The 20,609-nt window shown below is 33.9% G+C and overlaps 2 protein-coding genes across 3 annotated transcripts; one reads left to right on the top strand and one right to left on the bottom strand.

Moving 5' to 3' along the window:
* Positions 1-2,514: 2,514 nt before the first annotated feature.
* Positions 2,515-9,422, top strand: LOC134281891 (uncharacterized). 2 transcript variants are annotated; one of them, XM_062764328.1, is made up of 3 exons: positions 2,515-2,573; positions 8,016-8,089; positions 9,052-9,422. In XM_062764328.1, exons 2-3 carry the CDS (start codon positions 8,068-8,070, stop codon positions 9,411-9,413), a joined length of 384 nt encoding a protein of 127 aa, XP_062620312.1. In that variant the 5' UTR covers positions 2,515-2,573; positions 8,016-8,067; the 3' UTR covers positions 9,414-9,422. The 2 variants fall into 2 exon arrangements, with proteins under 2 accessions (XP_062620312.1, XP_062620308.1); XM_062764324.1 differs by having other exon boundaries at positions 2,515-2,597.
* A 3,250-nt stretch (positions 9,423-12,672) lies between these two features.
* LOC134281803 (26S proteasome regulatory subunit 6B-like) lies at positions 12,673-20,597 on the bottom strand. The gene is made up of 9 exons (XM_062764238.1): positions 20,449-20,597; positions 17,103-17,268; positions 16,920-16,925; positions 14,644-14,790; positions 14,342-14,545; positions 14,055-14,222; positions 13,517-13,593; positions 13,189-13,413; positions 12,673-12,839 (listed from the first exon to the last, which is right to left on the bottom strand). Exons 1-9 carry the CDS (start codon positions 20,479-20,481, stop codon positions 12,726-12,728), a joined length of 1,140 nt encoding a protein of 379 aa, XP_062620222.1. The 5' UTR covers positions 20,482-20,597; the 3' UTR covers positions 12,673-12,725.
* Positions 20,598-20,609: the final 12 nt, after the last annotated feature.

The raw sequence follows: 20,609 nt of genomic DNA, 5'->3' as shown, positions 1-20,609 counted from the left end.
GGTATGCAGATATATTTGCGATGTCAGACAGAAACTTGGGAGGCACCTCACTAGTCAAACACACGATTGATACCAAGAATGCTCCCCACTGAAAGAACCTCCACGAAGAATTCCACATCATTTACAGGATGAGATGGACAAACAGTTAGATGACATGCTTGACAGGAATATTATAGAGAAATCGAATAGCTCGTTGGCATCAGGAGTTTTGGCTAAAAAGAAAAATGGTTCTCTGCGTTTCTGCGTGGACTACAGGTGTTCTAATGCAGCTACAGTCAAAGACACCAACCCACTTCCACGCATCGACGACTCATTAGACAGTCTTCCGAAGCAATGTGGTTCTCAACCCTTGACTTGTGCTCCGGGTATTGGCATCGACGACTCATATAAATTAAAAACAGCATTTGCAACTAAACGTGGTTTATACCACTTTAATGTAATGTCGTTTGGCCTTTGGAATGCCCCGGCAACTTTCAAAAGGTTAATGGACACTGTTCTGAGTGGCTTGCAATGGCATGTCTGGTGTATCTAGATGACATAATTGTTATCGGAACGTCGTTTACCAACATGTTAGAAAACCTCACACAGGTTTTTGATAGACTGCCATCTGCTAAACTAAAACTGAAAACAAGAAAGTGTCACCTGTTTCATAAGAATGTTGAATTTCTCGGACACGTGGTATCAGAAGAAGGAGTAAGCACTGATCCTTCAAAAATATCTGCAGTACAAAATTTGTCTGTGCCTACAAATCTTACAGAGGTAAAAAGATTTTTAGGTCTCTGCAGCTACTACAGGCGTTTTATACATATCTCCGCAGAAAAGGCAAAGCCACTGAACAAATTGACTGAAAAGGAAACAAATTTCAAATGGACAAATGATTGTCAAGCATCCTTTAACTCGCTTCGACATGCACTTATCTCTGCACCAATTCTTGCCCATCCTGACTTTACACAGTCATTTATTTTGGATACAGATGCTAGTGACTTAGCAATAGGGGCAGTTCTTTCACAGATACAAAATGGAGTAGAAAGAGTAATTGCTTTTGGCAGCAGAACCTTATCTAAGGCCGAACGTAAATACTGCTTGACAAGAAAGGAGCTGTTAGCTGTTGTTTACTTTACAAAATATTACAAACACTACTTGTATCGCAAACAGTTTTAAGTTAGAACAGATCACAGTTCTTTAAAATGGCTAATGAACAGCAAGAATCCAGAAGACCAGCTTGCTCAATGGTTTGAATCATTGAGCAATTTTCAAATGACAATTGAACACAGACCAGTGAATAAACATGAAATGCTGATGCCCTCAGCCGTTTACCTTTCAGAAAAGCATGTTGTACATCCTCTGAATGTATAGTTAATACTATAAGTAGTGTAGCACCTCTGGTTAAGTTGTCTTTGAAAGCCAAACCGATGACAGAGACATAAATCAACTGATCAAATGGGTTGAAAAAGGTGTAAAGCCGGAGTCATCAGAGATTTCTGGTCATAGCAACTTCATAAAGCCTCTATGTTCTCAGTTGGATGCTCTGGTATTAGAAGAAGGAATGCTCTTCCAAAAGAAAAAAGCACGAAAATGGCAAAGTTTCTCTGCAAGCTGCTGTGCCATACAATGAAAGACGTACAGTATAAGGACAGTTCCATGATGAAAGAACAAAGAGTCCAGTTTGAGAGCAATCTTTTTACAGAAATGTGCCAGCTTTTGAATATAGAGAAAACACATACCACCCTGTACCACCCCCAATCGGACGTGATGTTTGAAAGATTCAACAAGACACTAGCTACCATGTCAGCATATGTCAATGAGCACCATACGGATTGGGATGAACATCTCCCATACGTAATGATGACATACAGAGCAGCAGTCCACGAATCAACTGGTGCAACTCCGAACAAAATTATGTTAGGTAGAGAGGTCGCTACACCTCTGGATATTGTATATGAGGTCCATTCTGATATTAAGAGAATACCACAGAATAGATGGGTTTGGAAGTTACAACAAAAATTATAGAATAAGCACATGCAGTTGTCAGGGAAATGACAAAAGAGAGTATAGAACGACAGAAGTGGTACCATGAGAGAAAATAAAGCTGGAAGTCATTTAAGCCAGGTGACAGAGTTTACGTTTACTTTCCAAAAACATAAGACTGGTACATCTCCCAAGTTCTCGTCATATTGGCAAGGGCCATTTGAAATTATTGAGAAATGTCCCACTGTTTTTATAAAGTAAATTGTGGACATAGGGGTACAAACCAAGTAATTCATACTGAGAGAATAAGGCCAGTGAAAGACCTGACCTGGGGACCATAAAACTTAGACGAACTCACTTTTGATCTTAGTCTCACTTTTTCCAAAGGAATATACAGTGGAAAAGTGAGACTGAGATCAAAAGTGAGCTCGTCTAAGTTTTTCCCCCCAGGCCAGATCCTAAAATCAAAACCTTGCAAGAGAAAAATATTGCAGAAAAAACAGTGTTTGATTCCTGTGAGATTGCTGAAGATACTGAGGCTACAAATAAAAAGGAGTCTTTTCAGGCAGATAGCAAACGAAAGAGAAGCAGGCCAGCTTATCTCAGTGACTACGTTTCTTTCTGAACATGTATATAAAAATGAGTAAGGTAGTTTATTACTTCAATGTCTTTCACCTTATTATACTGTTTACCTATGCGAGGACGCATATTTTTTTTCAAAGGCGTGGGTAATGTAATGAAATAGAATAATTATGGTGGATTGAAATGTCTCCGTAATCTTCCAATCGAATTATTTTATATTTAACCAATCCTCGTTTATATAACAGCCAATCAGAGTTCCCCAATCATTAACTTATCATTATTAATTAATCATAGGAGAAAAAGTATAAATACAGACACCCATGCAGTATTTGGTTACTTGATCGTTACTCACCGCTTGGGTAACACGTCTCGGGCTAGGTTCTTGGGCTGTGTCGGCAAACAACGGAATTGTTCGTTAGACCACTCACCTCAGGAATCTAGTTCTTTTGTTTCTCAATGACTAGTGTCTTTGTGACTTTTATTTGTGTCTTATACCCCATTCATACAACGAAAATTTGCTTACGTGTGCAAATTTACATATGAGTAAATATACACACGTAAGTAAAAGTAAATTTGCTATATGTTCAGACGAGATTTATGTACTGTAAGTAAATCCTTATCATTCATATAAAATAAGGAGATCTACAGATTCAGAATTGTAGATTTTTAAAAAAAGGTTATTTTCTTACTATTTGGGTATAAGACTGACTTTCGAATGTTCCTCAAAGAAGGAAGGCGGAAATCCGATCCATTTATTTTTTGGTACGGGAAAAAAAGCGATCTTAATAGATTTTTGGAAAAATTTACAGAGGAAAAAAATAATTAAATTCATTGTTTAAAATTGGAAAATGTTTTGGCCTTGGTCCTAAAGACTATAGAAGAGCCGATGGGTGTTAAGAAAAAGATGGCTCTTGCCATCTTCTGAATGGCGTCTTTAGCAGAAAAAAGTACAACTGGAAATCTTTTTGGTGTTTGGAAATCTACAGTACATCAAGTTTGCAAGGTCATTATGAAGTATCTGCTTGAATATTATATGTATTTTCCTGGAGAATGAAATGGGCGGTCGATTTAAAAAAATTCAAACAAAACAAATATATGAATAGGAAATAAACACGAATCCCTAGAAATTCATGATGGAATCAGGTGCCAAGGATAGAGAGTGCTTAAAAATGCTTATTTTCAACAGGGTTGTTGAAATTCATGTAGCATCAATTTATGTCAGTACACTGCCTTGGTTTAAAAACAAAGAAAGGTAGAAGAAAGTCAATCTGTAATGGGGTCCGGTCGATTAATGTAATGCCTATTCCTATCACAGCTCCGGAGCATTCTCATGAAGAGACTACTTGAATTGTAAAGGGACTATTATTGATCCCGAAGGGCACATGTTTGCGCGACCACAGCTATATCTTAATAAGTTAGAGGCATAAACATAGGTTTGCCAGAAAGAGTGCAAGATGCGCACATTTTTGCAAATTCAAATTTATCTCAGAGGACACTAGAGATATTATTTCAGAGTTGAAAAAGCCATTTGTGGAAAGAACTATGCTAGAATAACCCGGTGTAAAGACGAATAATGACCCCCATCGAATAATGACCGGGGGGTCATTTTTCAACGACAAAAAATGACCCCCACCCGTAGAAAAAAATCATTTTTTGTAGAAAAAGAGTCCCAGGGGTCATTATTTTATATGTTAGTACTATTAAAAATTGACCCCCATTGAAAAATGACCCCCTTTAAAGCGATACAAAATTTATAACAGATGAAAGGGAAAAATATGCTGTATATTATAATTGTTCTTCCTTCGAGTAATTCATGCATGTGTTTGAATAGATCTGATCATAGACTAAAGAGATTTAGGTCTATGATTTGATCTTTGTTCTTCTTAGCAATGACCCCCTTTAAAGCAATACAAAATTTATAACAGATGAAAGGGAAAATATGCTGTACATTATAATTGTTCTTCCTTCGAGTAATCCATGCATTTGTTCGAATAGATTTGATCATAGACTTAAAGCGATTTAGGTCTATGATTTGATCTTTATTCTTCTTAGCACGTAGGGGTAATAAAGTTCCTCATTTCTCTCTGGCGTAATATTGGCAGATCAGTTTTGAGCAATTCACAATCATTCAATTAATCTTCATTATCTCTGATAAAGGAGCAAACCTAGAAAATCAAAGATGGCACATGTAAATGGATCCAACACACGCTGGAGATGAAATTTATGAATATAATTTTTTTTCTCAAAGGCCGTAAGTGCCGAGCATAGGCCTAAATTTGCAGCCCTTCACCGGCAATGGTGACGTCTCCATATCAGTGAAATATTCTGGAGAGAGACTTAATGTTTAACACATTATACAATCAATCAATCTTAACTGACTCTATTGATACGTTGTTTCCGAAAAAAAAATTGTTTTTAATTAATATCGGCGCGTACAAATAAGTTATTTGTTCGAATTAATAAGGTTTCATTCGGACGAGTGAGTAAAAATAGAAATGGATGACAGGACGCCTGCTGTATATTTTTTTATGTTCCATCCTATACATGCAGCTATCACAATATGATTAAAGATATTTTAAATATATATAGTATATAGTTTTATCGTGTCCGTCTGTATGTCTGTCTGTCTATCTGGCGGTCTGTTTGTCCGAGAAAACTTTAATCTTGACCATAACTTTTCATTTATTTGAGCTATGACTTTCATATTCAATATGTGTATTTCTTGTGACAAGACCTTTTTTTGGGTCCCGCCAAATTTGACCTTTACTTGGAGTTTGTCCCATTTTACACAAAAATGCCAAATTTTTATTTTGGCCATAACTTTTAAACGGTAGATACTAGTACTCTCATACTTCACATATGTATTTTTTATGGCATGGCCTTTCATTGGATACTAAAACCTTTAACCTTCTGACCTTGATCTTGGAGATTTCCGTACTTATAAAAAAAACTTTAACCTTGGCCATTACTTTTGAACGGTAAGGGCTTTGGTTTTCATACTTCACATATGTAATCCTTGTTACATTAAACCTTTCTTAAGAGACCATCAACTTTGACCATTTGACTTTTGAGTTTGACCTACACTGTACCTTTCAAAAAACGTATCCTTAGCCATTACTTTTGAACAAGTGGCGCTAGGGCTTTCCTATTTTGCAATTGTATTTCTTGTGAGAAGACCCTACGTTGGGCACCAATATATTTAAATTGCATTTAAGAAAAGTTTAATCTTCGCTATATTGCCATACAGGGGCATAGCTGTTTCACAAACACATCTTTTTATATGTAAGAGGAGTTGCGGATGAGATGGATATCCCAAAGCGTAACAGACGGACGGACGAACATTCCGATCACTATATACCCTCCCGCTTTTCAAGCGGAGGATATAATATATAATACTGCTGATTTTTTCTGTCAGTACGATGATTTTCAACATCAAAAAACAATGTTTACTCAATCCTTTAGGCTCGATAAATTTTTTACTCCTTTAAATTCTGAATCATCGCATTGACCTTAAAATATAGCTATAATTGTATAATGTTATGAGATCAACATATCATCAATTTATTCCCAATTAGCTCAGGTGAGCATTTTGGCCAATATGCTTCTTTATCTATTTTTTGCCCCATAAAAATTTCAGCTTAAATCCACAGGGAGTCATTTTTCTACGGGGGTCATTTTTCTTCACGTGGGTTCTGCAAATTTTTAGGGTGGTGACACTTTTTCTACGGACAAAAGGGTCATTTTTCGACGTCGAATAATGACCGGGGGTCATTTTTCGCCGTAGAATATTGACCGGGGGTCATTTTTCGCTGTCGAAAAATGACCCCCGGTCATTATTCTATGGGGGTCATTATTCGTCTTTACACCGGCGTATCCTTTAAAGACCTTAAAGCAGTACCCTTATCAAAACTCAATTTTCTTTCAGCTGTCCCTGAAGTCTAGCAAAGATGACCATTAAAAAATCCAGTTATTTTTCTTTGGCTTTCTAGCCGCCATGTTAACAGACTGATATTATAAACTTTATAATGCATAAACAACCGAAACAACACTTAAAATGGAGATTTATGCAATAAACAAAACAAAACAAAATACATACGTACATAAGTAAATTTGCTACGTGTTCATACGACAAAATTTACACACATGAACTAATAATTTGCGGCAACATGTATGCAAAAGTTAATTTACACCTAGTCCTGACCAGGTGTAAATTTACTCAACTGTGCAGAATTAACATGTGTGCAAATCAGTTCATACGACAAAAACTGCATATGTGAGTAAATTTACATATGAGTAAAATATACTTAGGTATGCAAATCATGTCGTATGAATGGGGTATTAGTGACTTTAATTTAAATAATAAAGGTGTCTCTGTGACTTGCTAGGGTGCGTTTTTGTGTAATTGCAAATTGTGTCGGGAAACAACAGAATTATTCGTTATACCACTCAGTCTGGAGATAAAGAGAAATGTTTTATATTTGATTATTGGTTTGATTGTAAGCGATTCCCTCGTTACAGTTCGTTGTAGTTTACTAATCATTATCCAGATAGGACCAAGAAAAAAGTATAAATAGTGAATTTTAGACAGTTTCTTCTTTATGTTTCATTGCTATAAAAGTTTATTTTCATTTTATATTATAAACGTAATTCTTAGGAATGAAATCTAAGCGAACTCAATTATTAATCATTTGAACATAGTAAGAATGTTACAGGTCTGAGGAGGAGGGGATTTGACGATTTAATAAAGATACAAGTCTGAGAAATGAGGCCTAGATAATAAACTTTTTGTTCTACACAATGAAGCATTTAAGTACACCTAAATGAAATGCACTCCATGAAAGGCGAATTCAGTTTTTCTGTGTATGAAAAGCCAATTTTAGCTGTACATATTGATAAAAGAATTTGTTGAACAAATATCAAATTTTAAATCATTTCATATGTACAGAAAGTCTGGATTAACAACTTTAAACACAAGCAGAATACACATATTATGAGGGATTTGTGATAACAAAGCAGTGCTTAATGTTAAGGAAGGGCTCTTTAACTCAAATTTATCAATACATCTGTCTTAGAGATTGTTGTTCATATCTCAGATAAAGGAAAATTTTATATTAAAAAAGGAAAATATAATTTACCGTAGGAATCAGACTTGTTTTCTGGTTATCATTGAACAAGTAGTAGTATTTTACAATTGGCATGGACCAATACTTTTTGTATGTTTCTTTTGTTATAAGCCTTTTTGTCTAATATATTTGCATTTTAAATTGCGAGTGTTATCTTCAGTTCTAGCATATCATTAATATAACAGTTTGGTATTATTATTTTTTGGATGTACCTATAAGTGTTTCTTTATTTGACATGTTCGGTTTCATACTCTTGTGCGTATTCCTATCTCGTAAGATTATTTATTTGGTTTAACGTTTCGATTAACACTTTATATAATGATTTTCAATTTTCTAATTCAGGATCCTGATTATTCTGGTTTCCATAGCGACACAATCCTTATTGGCTCGCTCCATGAACAAACAACTGAATTCAGGTAAAGTAGTGCTTCATGTGTATCATAATTATGCCAAAAGTTTGACTGCTCGATGTCAAGAATTTAAGATTTTGAAGACGGCATTTACAATGAAGCGCATTGAAGTGGTAAAATTTTCCGTTTGGATGAAACGTTCTGAGTCATGTTTTGAACGTCAATTATTACAGAATGACACGCCCATTTCTTTAGAAACGTACAAGAAATATTCGTGGTAATGTTTTAGGACACCCCACTCTTTACAAAAAGCAACATCAGTTTCACTGAAATCGAGATTTTTAAAGTTATAAGAGAGATTTAGAGAGTTCCACCTTCTATAAAACAAGTATTGCAACGAATTTGTACATAATTATGAATTTATCTGTTTATTGGAGTTTCCATAACACATGTATTGGTCGAACACGTGCGTACTCTGTGTTTATGTAGACTGTCAATTTGATTGGATATTATATTTTTAGAATACCTGTTCTACAGGTATTCCAATGAACCATGCGACCGATTTTTACTTTCTAAAGAAATGGGCGTCATTGTATGACAATCAACGTTCTAAAGATAGCTCAAAACGTTCCATTCCAACGGGAAATTTTACCACTTCAATGCGCTTCATTGTATTTTGACGTACGCTATTGGTCCTATCCCTAATACCAAAGGGGGTATGAATTCAAAAATTTATGCTCAATTTCCCCTTTGCCACTAGTTTCTACATAGCAAAATTGGTTCAGCTATTTCAGAAGCTGGAAATTTTCAAAAAATTTAGAATTGGACCTGACTCAAGACGGACGAAACGAGATTGAAAGAGATCACCTGAGTGACCTTAAAAAAAAACCATGAACAGGGACATAAAAATCATACCCTTTACAGGTATGACTGTGATGTCAAGCTTTTATTCTTTGCCGTTAGAATCAGTTATGATATATCCTTGATTAGGCAAATTATAATTATTAAATTTATTATTACCAATATAGGCATCAGTTTAAACAAAATCAACAACCAACAGGAACTAGGCATACCTGGTTCACCTCATTCAAGCAAAGAGTCTGCTCCCCAAAAGGAAGAATCAATACACACAAACTACGACTCCACGGATGAAATCATAGGACCATTTGATATGGAAAAAGGAGCCCTATCGACGCCGCCTTTTTTACCTATTGAATTAGAGGAATCGGAATTAGATAAGAAGCTGCTAGGACTGCCGGGATGGGAGTACGTTATGGTTTCTCTGGTTGTTGTCGCTGCTGTTGGAGTTGGAGGAAGTGTGGCAATCGTCTGCAAAAAGTGTTGTGGTTTAGCGGGAAGAAAAGCTAATAATAAAGCTGAAAATTGCTGATGTTGACAGAAAAACGAGCGCAAATTGGTTATTAAATTAACTTATTTTAGAGTGTGTTTTTAAAAAAATTTAAAATTAGTAATTCCAATTGTTCATTTGATTTTTGTTGTGCTGCTTATGTTATACGTATATGCCTTATCATTTAAAATTGCGTAAATAAAGACGTCTATCTAAACTAGAGGTACTGTGAGCAATGAGCTCACTAAATGATACCCCCCGCCTCCCATATGATTATAACTGATGACAAAGTCCATGTTTTGCTCTGACCGGGAAACCCAAAATGTGTGTCGGATCAAAAAGTAAAATAGGAGGTGCACAATGGCAATATATAATAAAGATTCTGTGAAAGTTTCATTAAATTTCACTCATTGGTATAAGAGGAGTTGCGGATAAGAGATGGGTACCCTAAAGCGTAACAGACGGACGGACGGACGGACAGAGGTACAGACGGACGGAATTAACGATTACTATATACCCTCCCGCTTTTCAAGCGGGGGGTATAATAAAAACTAGAGGTACTGTGAGCGATGAGCTCACTAAATGATACCCCCCGCCTCCATATAGTTATAATGGCAAAGTCCATGTTTTGCTGTGGCCGGAAAACCCAAAATATGCGTCGGATCAAAAAGTAAAATAGGAGGTGCACAATGGCAATATGTAATTAATAAAGATTCTGTGAAAGTTTCATCAAATTTCATTCAGTGGTATGAGAGGAGTTGCGGATAAGAGATGGGTACCCCAAAGCGTAACAGACGGACGGAAGGATGGACTGACAGACAGACGGACGGACGGACGGACGGAATTAACGATTACTATATACCCTCCCGCTTTTCAAGCGGGGGGTATAATAATAGGTCACTAACTGAAGTATGAATTATGAATGCATTTTATGTCTCCGTAACCGAAAAATTCAAGGGTATATGTAGTTTTGCCACGTCCATCCGTCTATCTGTTTGGCCGCAAAATTTTTTACCTTGTCCATAACTTTTGAATGGGTGGGGCTATGGCTTTCATATAACGTAGGTATATTCCCTTGTTACAAGATCTTTCTTTGGGTACCACAAAAGACATCGTGACCTTGACCTTGGAGTTTGACCCATTCTACAAAAAATTATCAAACTTTGACCTTGGTGTTGACTTTAGAACAGTTGGACTAGGGCTTTCATGTTTCACTTGTGTATTACTTGTGACAAGACCTTCCTTTTGATATCGACAATTTTGACTTTGTCCTTGGAGTTGACATATTAAAAAAAACATTAATATTGGCCATAACTTCTGAAAAGCTGGCACTAGGGCTTTCATATTCCACAGGTGTACAACTTGTGACAAAATCTTTCCAAGGATACCAAGTTTTGACCTTGGACCTTGACCTACTTTTTATGATGTTTAATCCAGGCCATAACTTTTGAACTCTAGGCACAAGAGCTTTCAAATTTGACAGGAGCATTCCGTATGACATGACCTTTCTTTTGATACCGACAATTTTGACCTTCTTCTTGGAGTTTGGTCTGTTTTTTAAAAACTTGAACCATAACTTTTGAACACTAGGACTAGGGCTTTCATATCTTACAGATATGTTCCTTCTTACAAGACCTTTCTTTGGATACCAACAATTTTTACCTTGACCCATTTCTTAAAAACTTCAACCTTGGCCACAACTTTTGAACACTGGGCACTAGGGCTTTCATATGTCACAGCTGTATTCTTGAGACAAGGCCTTCCATTGGATACCAACAATTGTGACCTTGGAGGTTACATTTGAGAAAATTCAACCCTCACCATTGACTGCCATAAGGGGGCATCAGTGTTTCACAAGCACATCTTGCTCTTATATAGTCATTTGAGCACCTTCAAAAGGTGGAAAAGCTTTCTGTCAAACAAAATAGATAACAATTTGTCATCCGAGTGACTCATTTGACTTTTGAACAGATGACAACTTTTTCCCTGATAAACCCTCCCAATATGAATAATAAATTTTGTTACCAATGTGTATAAAGTACACTTACATATATCAAATGATAATTGCATATTTTTGTTAAAGAGATCTTGAACTCTCCATTAAATAGATGAGGTCCGTATTGAACTGATTCCAGGAAGTTCAAGATTTCTTTTTATTATGACCGTAAAAGAGGGCAAAGTGATCCCCATGTGTTTACCAAGATAGTCCTACACAAAATAAAGTTTCCTTTTGTATAGAAACAAGAGGCCCATGGGCCACATCGCTCACCTGAGAAGCTTTGACCATTCTGTTCTTTACCAGATTTCCCCCTTGTAATACATAATGCATCCCCACCCTACCCTACTGATCATAATTTAGAGAATTTAAAATCTACACTACCCCAGGATCCTTCCATGTGCACATAAGTTTCAGCTTTTCTGGCCCAGTGGTTCTTGAGAAGAAAATTTTCAAAGATTTTTCCTATATATTTCTATGTAAAACTTTGATTACAAATTGTGGCCCCGCCCTTCCCCCGGGGGTCATGATTTTTACAATTTAGAATCTACACTATCCCAGAATGCTTCCACATAAGTTTCAGCTTTTCTGGCACAGTGGTTCTTGAGAAGAAGATTTTCAAAGATTTTTCCTCTATATTTCTATGTTAAACTTTGATTCCCCATTGTGGCCCCGCCCTTCCCCCGGGGGTCATGATTTGAATAATTTAGAATCTACACTACCCTAGGATGCTTCCACTTAAGTTTCAGCTTTTCTGACCCAGTGGTTCTTGAGAAGAAGATTTTTTTATGACCCCACCCTATTTTTGACTTTTCTTGATTATCTCCCCTTGTGAGGGGACTTGGCCCTTTATTTTAACAATTTAAATTTCCCTTCACCCAAGGATGCTTTGTACCAAGTTTGGTCAAAATTGGCCCAGTGGTTCTTGAGAAGAAGTCGAAAATGTGAAAAGTTTACAGACAGACAGACAGACGGACAGCTAGACGGACGACGGACAAAATGTGATCAGAAAAGCTCACTTGAGCCTTCGGCTCAGGTGAGCTAAAAACCCTTATACTTAATAATGATCCAAACACTGATCATCAAATTTATTGGGATACACCTTAGTTTTTGGGGGGTTTTTTTCATATAAAAAAATTCTTTGAATGTTTCCTTCAAAAAGCTATTTCTCCAGTAACGCATTGGACTGGTATCCACTCATGTGAACTGGAAGATACATTATCAAATTTCAACCCAATATTCTAAGCCAGTAAATAATATCACTCGAGTTCAACTGTTTGTAGTAGATTTTCAAATTTGACAATAAACATTGAAAATTTTATTTGATATAATACAGAAATTCTTTCTATCACACAAAGTTACTTATAGAACTCATGTTCTGTTTCATCCTTCTTAATGTTGTTTTTGTAACCCTTCTCAAAGTCTTTTGCCAGCACTATATATCTGTTTTCTCTGACAGCCTGCATCCCTGCCTAAAGTTATAAAATAATAAATATATATTTAAATAAAATGCATTTCATTAGAGAATTATTATTATATAAGTCAAGGACATCTATTGATCCATGTAATTTTGGCACAGAACAACTTAATATCCTTGTTATAATTGTTGAGTCTCAAATGGAATGACCCACCTTCTCTGAAATTCATTTTTTGTTCATTTATTCTGCATGGTGCAATCTAATGATATTAATATAAAAATTCTGATTTGACTTTCAAGGTTGATGGTATAAACTTATGAAAAAATATGCTTTCATGCCTATTTTTCTTTTTATAGTGTTTGCAAGAAGCAGCATTTTGCCAATGAAAGGTATACTGTCTCACCTCCTGACATATAGCATTAATGTCAGCACCACTAATCTTGTCTGGTCTGGCCACATAATCTTCTAGATCCACCTCCTCACTCACATTCATTTTACTGGTAATGGTGGAGAAAATTAATCTTTTCTGTCGACGATCGGGGATAGGGAATTCAATTTTCCTATCTAAACGACCTGGTCGTAGAAGTGCCGGATCCAAAGTATCGGCTCGATTTGTTGCCATTATGACCTAATGAGAAATACATGTATATTAGTATACAACTTTAATAAAAGTGAACAATTCAAATCAAATACATGTTCAACACAAAGTGTACGTTAATAAAACTGCTCACCTTAACATTGACAGTCTGATCAAACCCATCCATCTGGTTGAGTAACTCTAATAAAATTCTTTGCACTTCTCTGTCAGCTATTAAAAATCATGACGTGCATGTAAATTTTGTAGAGAATGTGAACATCTAAAGTGAATCATAATTAAAGTCTGTGGAAAAGCAGATGTTGAACTGTTTTGTATGATTTTCATGACATTTGAACAGTGACAGATTAAGAGTAAATAATCAGTTTTATACAATACAATATTGCAATAATAGTCTATTGCATGAAAAAATAAAAGAGCTTCATATTTTTTGTGGTAAATATTTTCTTAAAATATTTAATTATTGTCTCTTATCATGACAATTAATATGCATTTCATGATTTGTACAATATGCAAGATTATGATAAAATGCAATTCAATCAAAGATCCTTCAATTCTTTGAGAGCGATTTAATCTATTTAAAAGATTTTGTGTACCACTGGCCCCTCAAATTCTTTGTAAAGATTTTCAATAGTTTTATTTTCTATTCACAGAATCCCCCTCTTTATGCATACCTCCAGTCTGAGCATCAAATCTTTTGGTTGCTATAGCATCGATTTCATCTATAAATATAATAGCTGGGGCATTTTCCTTGGCTAATCTGAACACATCTCTGACCATACGAGGGCCCTCTCCTAAGTACTTCTGCACAAATTCTGAGCCCACCACTCTTATAAAGGCAGCTAGAAAAGTGTAAACAGACTGAATTTAATTATTTATATCAGTATCAAATAAAAAGTCAATACTATATTAGAAAAAATCCATTTTTTTTTAAATTCTGTGTAGCAAAGATCATCAGTACCTGTTGTGTGATGAGCCACGGCTTTTGCTAACATAGTTTTACCACAGCCAGGGGGACCATACATAAGGACCCCTCTGGGAGGGTCTATACCAATCTGTTTATAGAGGTCAAAGTGAGTTAGGGGGAGCTCCACTGCCTCCCTGACTTCCTGCTTCTGAATGTCCATCCCTCCAATGTCTGAGTACTGAACATCAGGTTTCTCATCTACAGATGAGTGAAAAACAACAAAATCAACATCAACATCAGAATGGATTGAAACAAATTTCTTATGGTCCACTGGCAACATTACCAAACATACATACCTGCTTGTAACATAGTGATGCTGCTGTCAGCTTCAGGTGGTAATACATCTACTAGAGCATTGCTGTGTTTGTGGAGAGCTACACTGGCAGATGGTTTCAACAATTCTCGATCAATAGTAGACAAAATTCTTACATAGTAATTTGATCCTATAAAGAAATAGTCAATTCAAACAATTATAGACATTAGAAATGTAATCCCAACATAATGATAATTGTCATACCTTACATATTGTTAATGATTAGTGTCAAACTTTAAAAAAAATTAAAATTATATTTTGGATACATTATCGACTTTTCTACATTAATTTTTGCCTTTATTTTGCTCTCACAAGCTTGTTGTCACTGGACACATAAAGGTTACAAATGGGAAAATACAACCTTTAATTGTTTATTTCATCATCTACCAGTTGGGGGCATGATATAAATCTTTTGATGTTGGACAAAATACAGATTTTTTTTAAAAATTAATTTTTTAAATCTCTTTTAATATATCTTCATTTTTGTTTTTAATGTGTGTTAGGTAGAAATTATTCTAAAATATTAATGTAATGAAGATTATAAAAATAATAAATCCTTTCATAAACCTGCAAAATTGTAAATGTTTGTATTAATTTTTTTCAATTAAGTGTAAAATAATTTTTCTGGCTGCCATAAATGATACTACATGCCTGTATATATTTGTATATTCTTGTTTTTAAATAGTTGAAATATTTTATTTCTTTAGGCTATTGTTTACTGTCCTTGCGCCAGGTATTTAATTTTATTTAGAGATTATATTTTTAAAAACTTTATAAAAATTCAAGTATTTGAATATCTGCTAAGACTGTTAGGCCATATAAAATTAATCAATATCTCTGACAATAGCTACCATGGGCAGTTCTCAAACCTGTCCCGAGGAAAATTTTTATTTTGATTTTTTGAATACGGATACATTATTTCTCACCAACATGTCACTTTGCAACAAAGTCGTCAGCATTTTATTGTTCTCTGAACGGGTGAAACGTTTTGAATGGCACTCCTATCGATAAATATTTACATTAAACCAAGGTGCTGCTATGGACTTGACACAAATTTAAAACCGGAGTTTAAATATGTAAGGAAAAGATAATTTGTCAGTATAGAAATTTGACATCGGAAAGAAAAAATTCTGTTTTTCACATTTTATTTTTTTTCTGAAAATTCAAAAACTTAGAGAGATTGTAACTAAAAATAAAAAAATGCTGGCCTAATGAAAATTGTCACCTTACATATTGTTATATATAAGTGTCAAACTTTACATATGTGTGTGATTTTGCTTTGAAAAAAAAAAAAACAAAAATTTCCTAAACAGACTTTAGAGAAGGCCTAGATTTTTCAGTAGAATAATTATTAGAACATTTATATAGATTTTGCAAAATAAGAAGTCACGCACACACAATTTATTGTTCCCCACCTCTTTTGTTTCTTCCTGGTGTGCAAGGAATTCTATTGTCTTTGACAATTTGTTAATAAAATAAATATTTAATTTTTAAAGCAATGCAATTTTCTTTAAAAATTGTAAATGTTTGTATTAACTTTGTACGAATATAACGGTTGATTTTGTGCAACATAATGAAAAAAAAATGTGCACCATACTTTATTTTTAGTCTATTTATAATTTAATAATTGTAAAAAATATTTAATTTTATTTAGAGATTATATTTTTAAAAACTTTATAAAAATTCAAGTATTTGAATATCAATCTAGTTGTTATCTATCTTTAATTAATTTTCGTGCAGTGAACTGAATTTATAAAATTATTATTTTGTTGAGTAAATCTCTAAGATTTAAACTGATTTGTCAAGTTATCTATTAATACTCACTGTGCTGATGCCCTTTAGGACTGAACGTGTTCGATTGAGTTTGAGAGTGATGCGTGTTACGGTAAGAATGTTTGTTAATCTTGTGTTTTATTAAACTTGAATTATACTAAATTTTATATCCTTTTATTGTTAATTTAATAAATACCGGTATTCTGTTTATTTAAATGTAGATACCACACGTGCAGTAAAAGTAAGAGTGACTGCATGGGTGTGGCATCGCCATATTTTGGTGGTATGTGGTTAGTTGAATTTAAATTCATACACTGATTAATTCTTTCATTTTTGTTTGTGTGTTCTATTGGTAATGTGTGTATATATATTTGTTTGTTTGTAGCTCATTGCCAATTTGATAATTTGATTTAAAATAAAGAACCATAAAAAGAACGACTTTAGTCGTTACACAAACACGATAAAAACCACCCTGACATTATTTACCTTTCTCTTAAATTAAAAAATCCCCTATACTAAAATAAGTATAGATGATTTTTTTTATTTATGAAGAGAAAGGTTAAAAACGTCAAGTGCTTATGATAAAAACAGATGTGGAGTTAAACAAAATGTTTAACTGTTTAAAATCTTTTTACAGCTGAGATTTTAGTTGTGTCCATTTTTATCCAATTAAATTTTGTAAAACATCTGACAAATATACTAGATGGTATTTGACCATATTTCCTATACTTACTTTGTATTTGACATACAGATCTTCAACATCTGAGGCAAAAGGATCTAGATGACTTGCAGTTTGAGATGTCCCTGGACGGGACTCCACCAATATTGAATCCTCCTTAATAAAATTTGGCACAAATATTTCAATAACCATTAAAATAAGCAAAGACCATGATGACAAAAGGTAAATAAATTCTAACGATCAAATTTAGTTGAAATTTATAGCAATAGGTGCCCACAATACCTGAAAAGAATGAGGAGCTCATGTTTAACAAGATTTTTTGGAGATAAATATTGATGAAGATCCAAATAGCGATTAAAAGGTAATTTATCAAGAGTTAACCACTGGAGAAAAATAGAAATTTTATCCTACTCAACACAACAAAATTTTATTGGATTGATCATGTTGATTGAGCAAGAAGTTCGGTCATTAGGCCATAATAAATAAATTGCTAGATTCTCATCCGAATTTTTTTTAAAAATCGAGGCGGGCGGGCGGCTTTTATTTTACATTTTTTATTTTTTCAATTTTGCAGATTTTTTATTGACCTGGTCAATCGGTGTAATTCTATCTACAATATCCGAATAAAAGTAAAGGTTCAATTATCTCTCACTTCACATCATCACCAATATCTTTCAACCAATGACCCTTAAATTGTTTAAAATATATACGCATGTATTACAGCAATTACCATTTTTTCAGCTGTCAAAATCATGTCGACTTTCGCGGGATTTAAAACAAAAGTAGAATGGTAGATGAATACCGATCCTGATCAGAATTAAGATGAAGAAAAACAGAAATAAAAAAAATCGAGGCGGGGGTATAAATTCGGGGCGGGCGGGGATGAGAATCTAGGAATATTTTTATTATGGCCTTATGGACAACTATTGGTATCGTTTTTAAGAATTTAAAATCAATCAAACTACAGTTAATTCTCGATAAACCGCCACCTTTTGTGATTTAGAAATCATGGCGGTATAACGAATTTGGCGATGAATTGAATTTTCCATCTTTTAGGAAATAAGACGTAGGGTTATCGTTCTTAAAAATACCATTTAGCGTTTCTATTCTTATTATCACATGTACATGTATTTAAAAACATATTTTTAAATTTGAAAATACTTTAAGTAATTTTTTTATGTACAATTTCGCTAAAAAAAATATTCAGTTATGAAATTAAGACAAGTACATGCGTATGCATGTAAATCTGCACGTAATATTGAAAAAAAAATGCGGGGTGATCGTTGTGATATATTGCCTAAATTAGTATGTAAAATAAGTTCTTAAATAAATTCATTGTTTATAAAAGCATTGTTAATGAAACGTTCACAATTTCTGACTTATACTTATTTTTAAAGCAAATTTTGAATTGTTTTTAAAAGCAGAGATCATGAAAATAATTCGTTATCGGCGAAATTAACAACGACCGCTTTCGTGGCTAAGCCTTAATTATATGATTTTATTAAACAGAAAAACAAAATTATTCTAACAGTTCATGTTAAAATTATTTTTTACTTAATTGCATGTACCTTGACTGGCTTTGCATGCTTTACAACAGGGATAGCGTCAACCAATTAACCGTGCTTCATGACCACATACACCTTGGCGGTATTAACCCGAGATAATTGACATTTAAAAATGGACGTTTGTTTTGAAAACAGGGTGGCGGATGGCGGTATGCGAATTTTTAACGTTATAAAGAGAATTTTATATAGCAGGAAAAACGTTCTTGGGAAATCATGGCGGTATTAACTGCGAAAATGGCGAACTGAATCGAATGGAACCAAACACATGTCTCTGATTGAACCAAGAAAAAGAGAAACGATATTTATGAACATATCAAGGAATCTTGGGATAAAAAACTATATATATATATATATGATAAAATAAAGTGATCAAAGACAGTGTAGGCCTATATTCAAATTTAATAAAAAGATGTTGCAGTAGTTAATTTATTAGGCAGAGAGAGGAAAAATAACTTCAAAATTGAACCTATGCTCTCTCAAATATATAGCAGAAAAAATGTGAAAAGGCTTTTTTTTTTTTTTTTTTTTTTTTTCAAAACTAAAAGCAGAACATATAATGCACATTTACTACAGGTCAATACTGAAATATGAAACCTTCAATTTTCATTTTTAACATGTAAATTAAAGCAAATTATGTTTAAAGTTTTTTGTCATAGTAATTAAATTAAATCCTTTTTCAATAAAAGAATTCTCAATACACAAATACTTTGTATCTGTGTATATATGTATATTGTATAAAATTTCATCATGGTAAATATGTCGTGAATGTCGTTACGCGTTATGGCCAGATTTTTTAAATGGTGGTTTCTTCTTTTTTTTTTTTTTTTAAATAAAAATTGAAATAAAATTAAAAAAGATCATCATTACGTCAGTAAAATATGTCCCGGATAATATGGGAGATTGATCACTAATTGGAAGGTAAATGTCAGTTAGGTAGGCTTTGCTCAATCTGCAACTCAACTTGCGGCCAATATTTCAACATTACCAGTCACAAAAACCAAAGGAATATAAATTTATTCCCTAAATCTTACTGTGGCACTAGAAATTTACTATGAATAACTTTGTTGCTGATTTTTTTTAAAACAGGGGTGTTATGGAAATTAACTGTGTAGGGTCTCCAAAAATGTGAAAGACACATGGAGAACCCTAGCTGTCAAATGGGTCCAATGGTACCAACAGGTCCAGAACAATCTCTTGATTAAACTTGTTTAAAAAGTCAATTAATAGCCCCATAACTTTTAAAACTTTGAGTACAAAGTCTCTCAAAGAGACGCAATTTGATGAGTGATTTTACATGCATAGAGTTCAAAGTTTAACATTTCCAGTGCACCAAGGTGCGACATTTTGCACATGCTGAAAAAATAAAACATTTGAGAAAAAAAATGTGATAAAGTAGCTTAATTAAGCTATTCTGAATAACTTAATGAAGCTATATAGCTTTTTCAAGCTATATAGGTTAATCAAGAGATAGTGCTGGACCTGTCAATAGTGCTGAAAATGGTCATATTAATTAGTAAGCCTATGTCTTTTATGGAATGATAATATCTTATCTCAGTATATTGCAAAAATCCAAATAATTTCATTTATTTGACAGAATGACAAAGCTTTTTTCACCATGTGCAGTGTTTTACAAAGGGTTAGAGGAGTTTTAATTGTCATGTAAAGTAAAATAACATTACACTGAAGGACTCATAGACACTGAATAATACATAAAAGAAAACAATATGCAATATCTAACTTGGAATACGCTAAAAAGAAGCAAAACCGGTACCTTGTCTTGTGGTTGCAAGCCGATCTCCTCCATCTTTTCTTGTAATGGAATCAAATAGAGAAAATCTAAAATTATTAACCGGAAAAAAAGAAAAAATAATTATGCGATTATTCGAGCCCTTCAAAGTTATTTTCTATAACTGTAAAATAAATTCAAACAAT

This window comes from Saccostrea cucullata, unplaced genomic scaffold, assembly GCF_032062105.1.
Source record: "Saccostrea cucullata isolate Sc308-1 unplaced genomic scaffold, CSIRO_AGI_Scuc_v1 ctg675, whole genome shotgun sequence".
NCBI lineage: Eukaryota > Metazoa > Mollusca > Bivalvia > Ostreida > Ostreidae > Saccostrea > Saccostrea cuccullata.
Note: the sequence above shows the minus strand (reverse complement) of the source record. Positions and strands in the feature narration are given on the sequence as shown.

Bases quoted from the DNA above. Each gene is read 5' to 3' on its own strand.
- LOC134281803 (XM_062764238.1), bottom strand. From the start codon at position 20,481: ATGGAGGAGATCGGCTTGCAACCACAAGACAAG. The intron at 14,546-14,643 runs GTATGTATGTTT...ACTCATCTGTAG, and splicing joins CATCACTATGTTACAAGCAG to ATGAGAAACCTGATGTTCAG. The intron at 13,594-14,054 runs GTATGCATAAAG...GATTTTTAATAG, and splicing joins ATTTGATGCTCAGACTGGAG to CTGACAGAGAAGTGCAAAGA.
- LOC134281891 (XM_062764324.1), top strand. The intron at 8,090-9,051 runs GTAAAGTAGTGC...TTACCAATATAG, and splicing joins GAACAAACAACTGAATTCAG to GCATCAGTTTAAACAAAATC.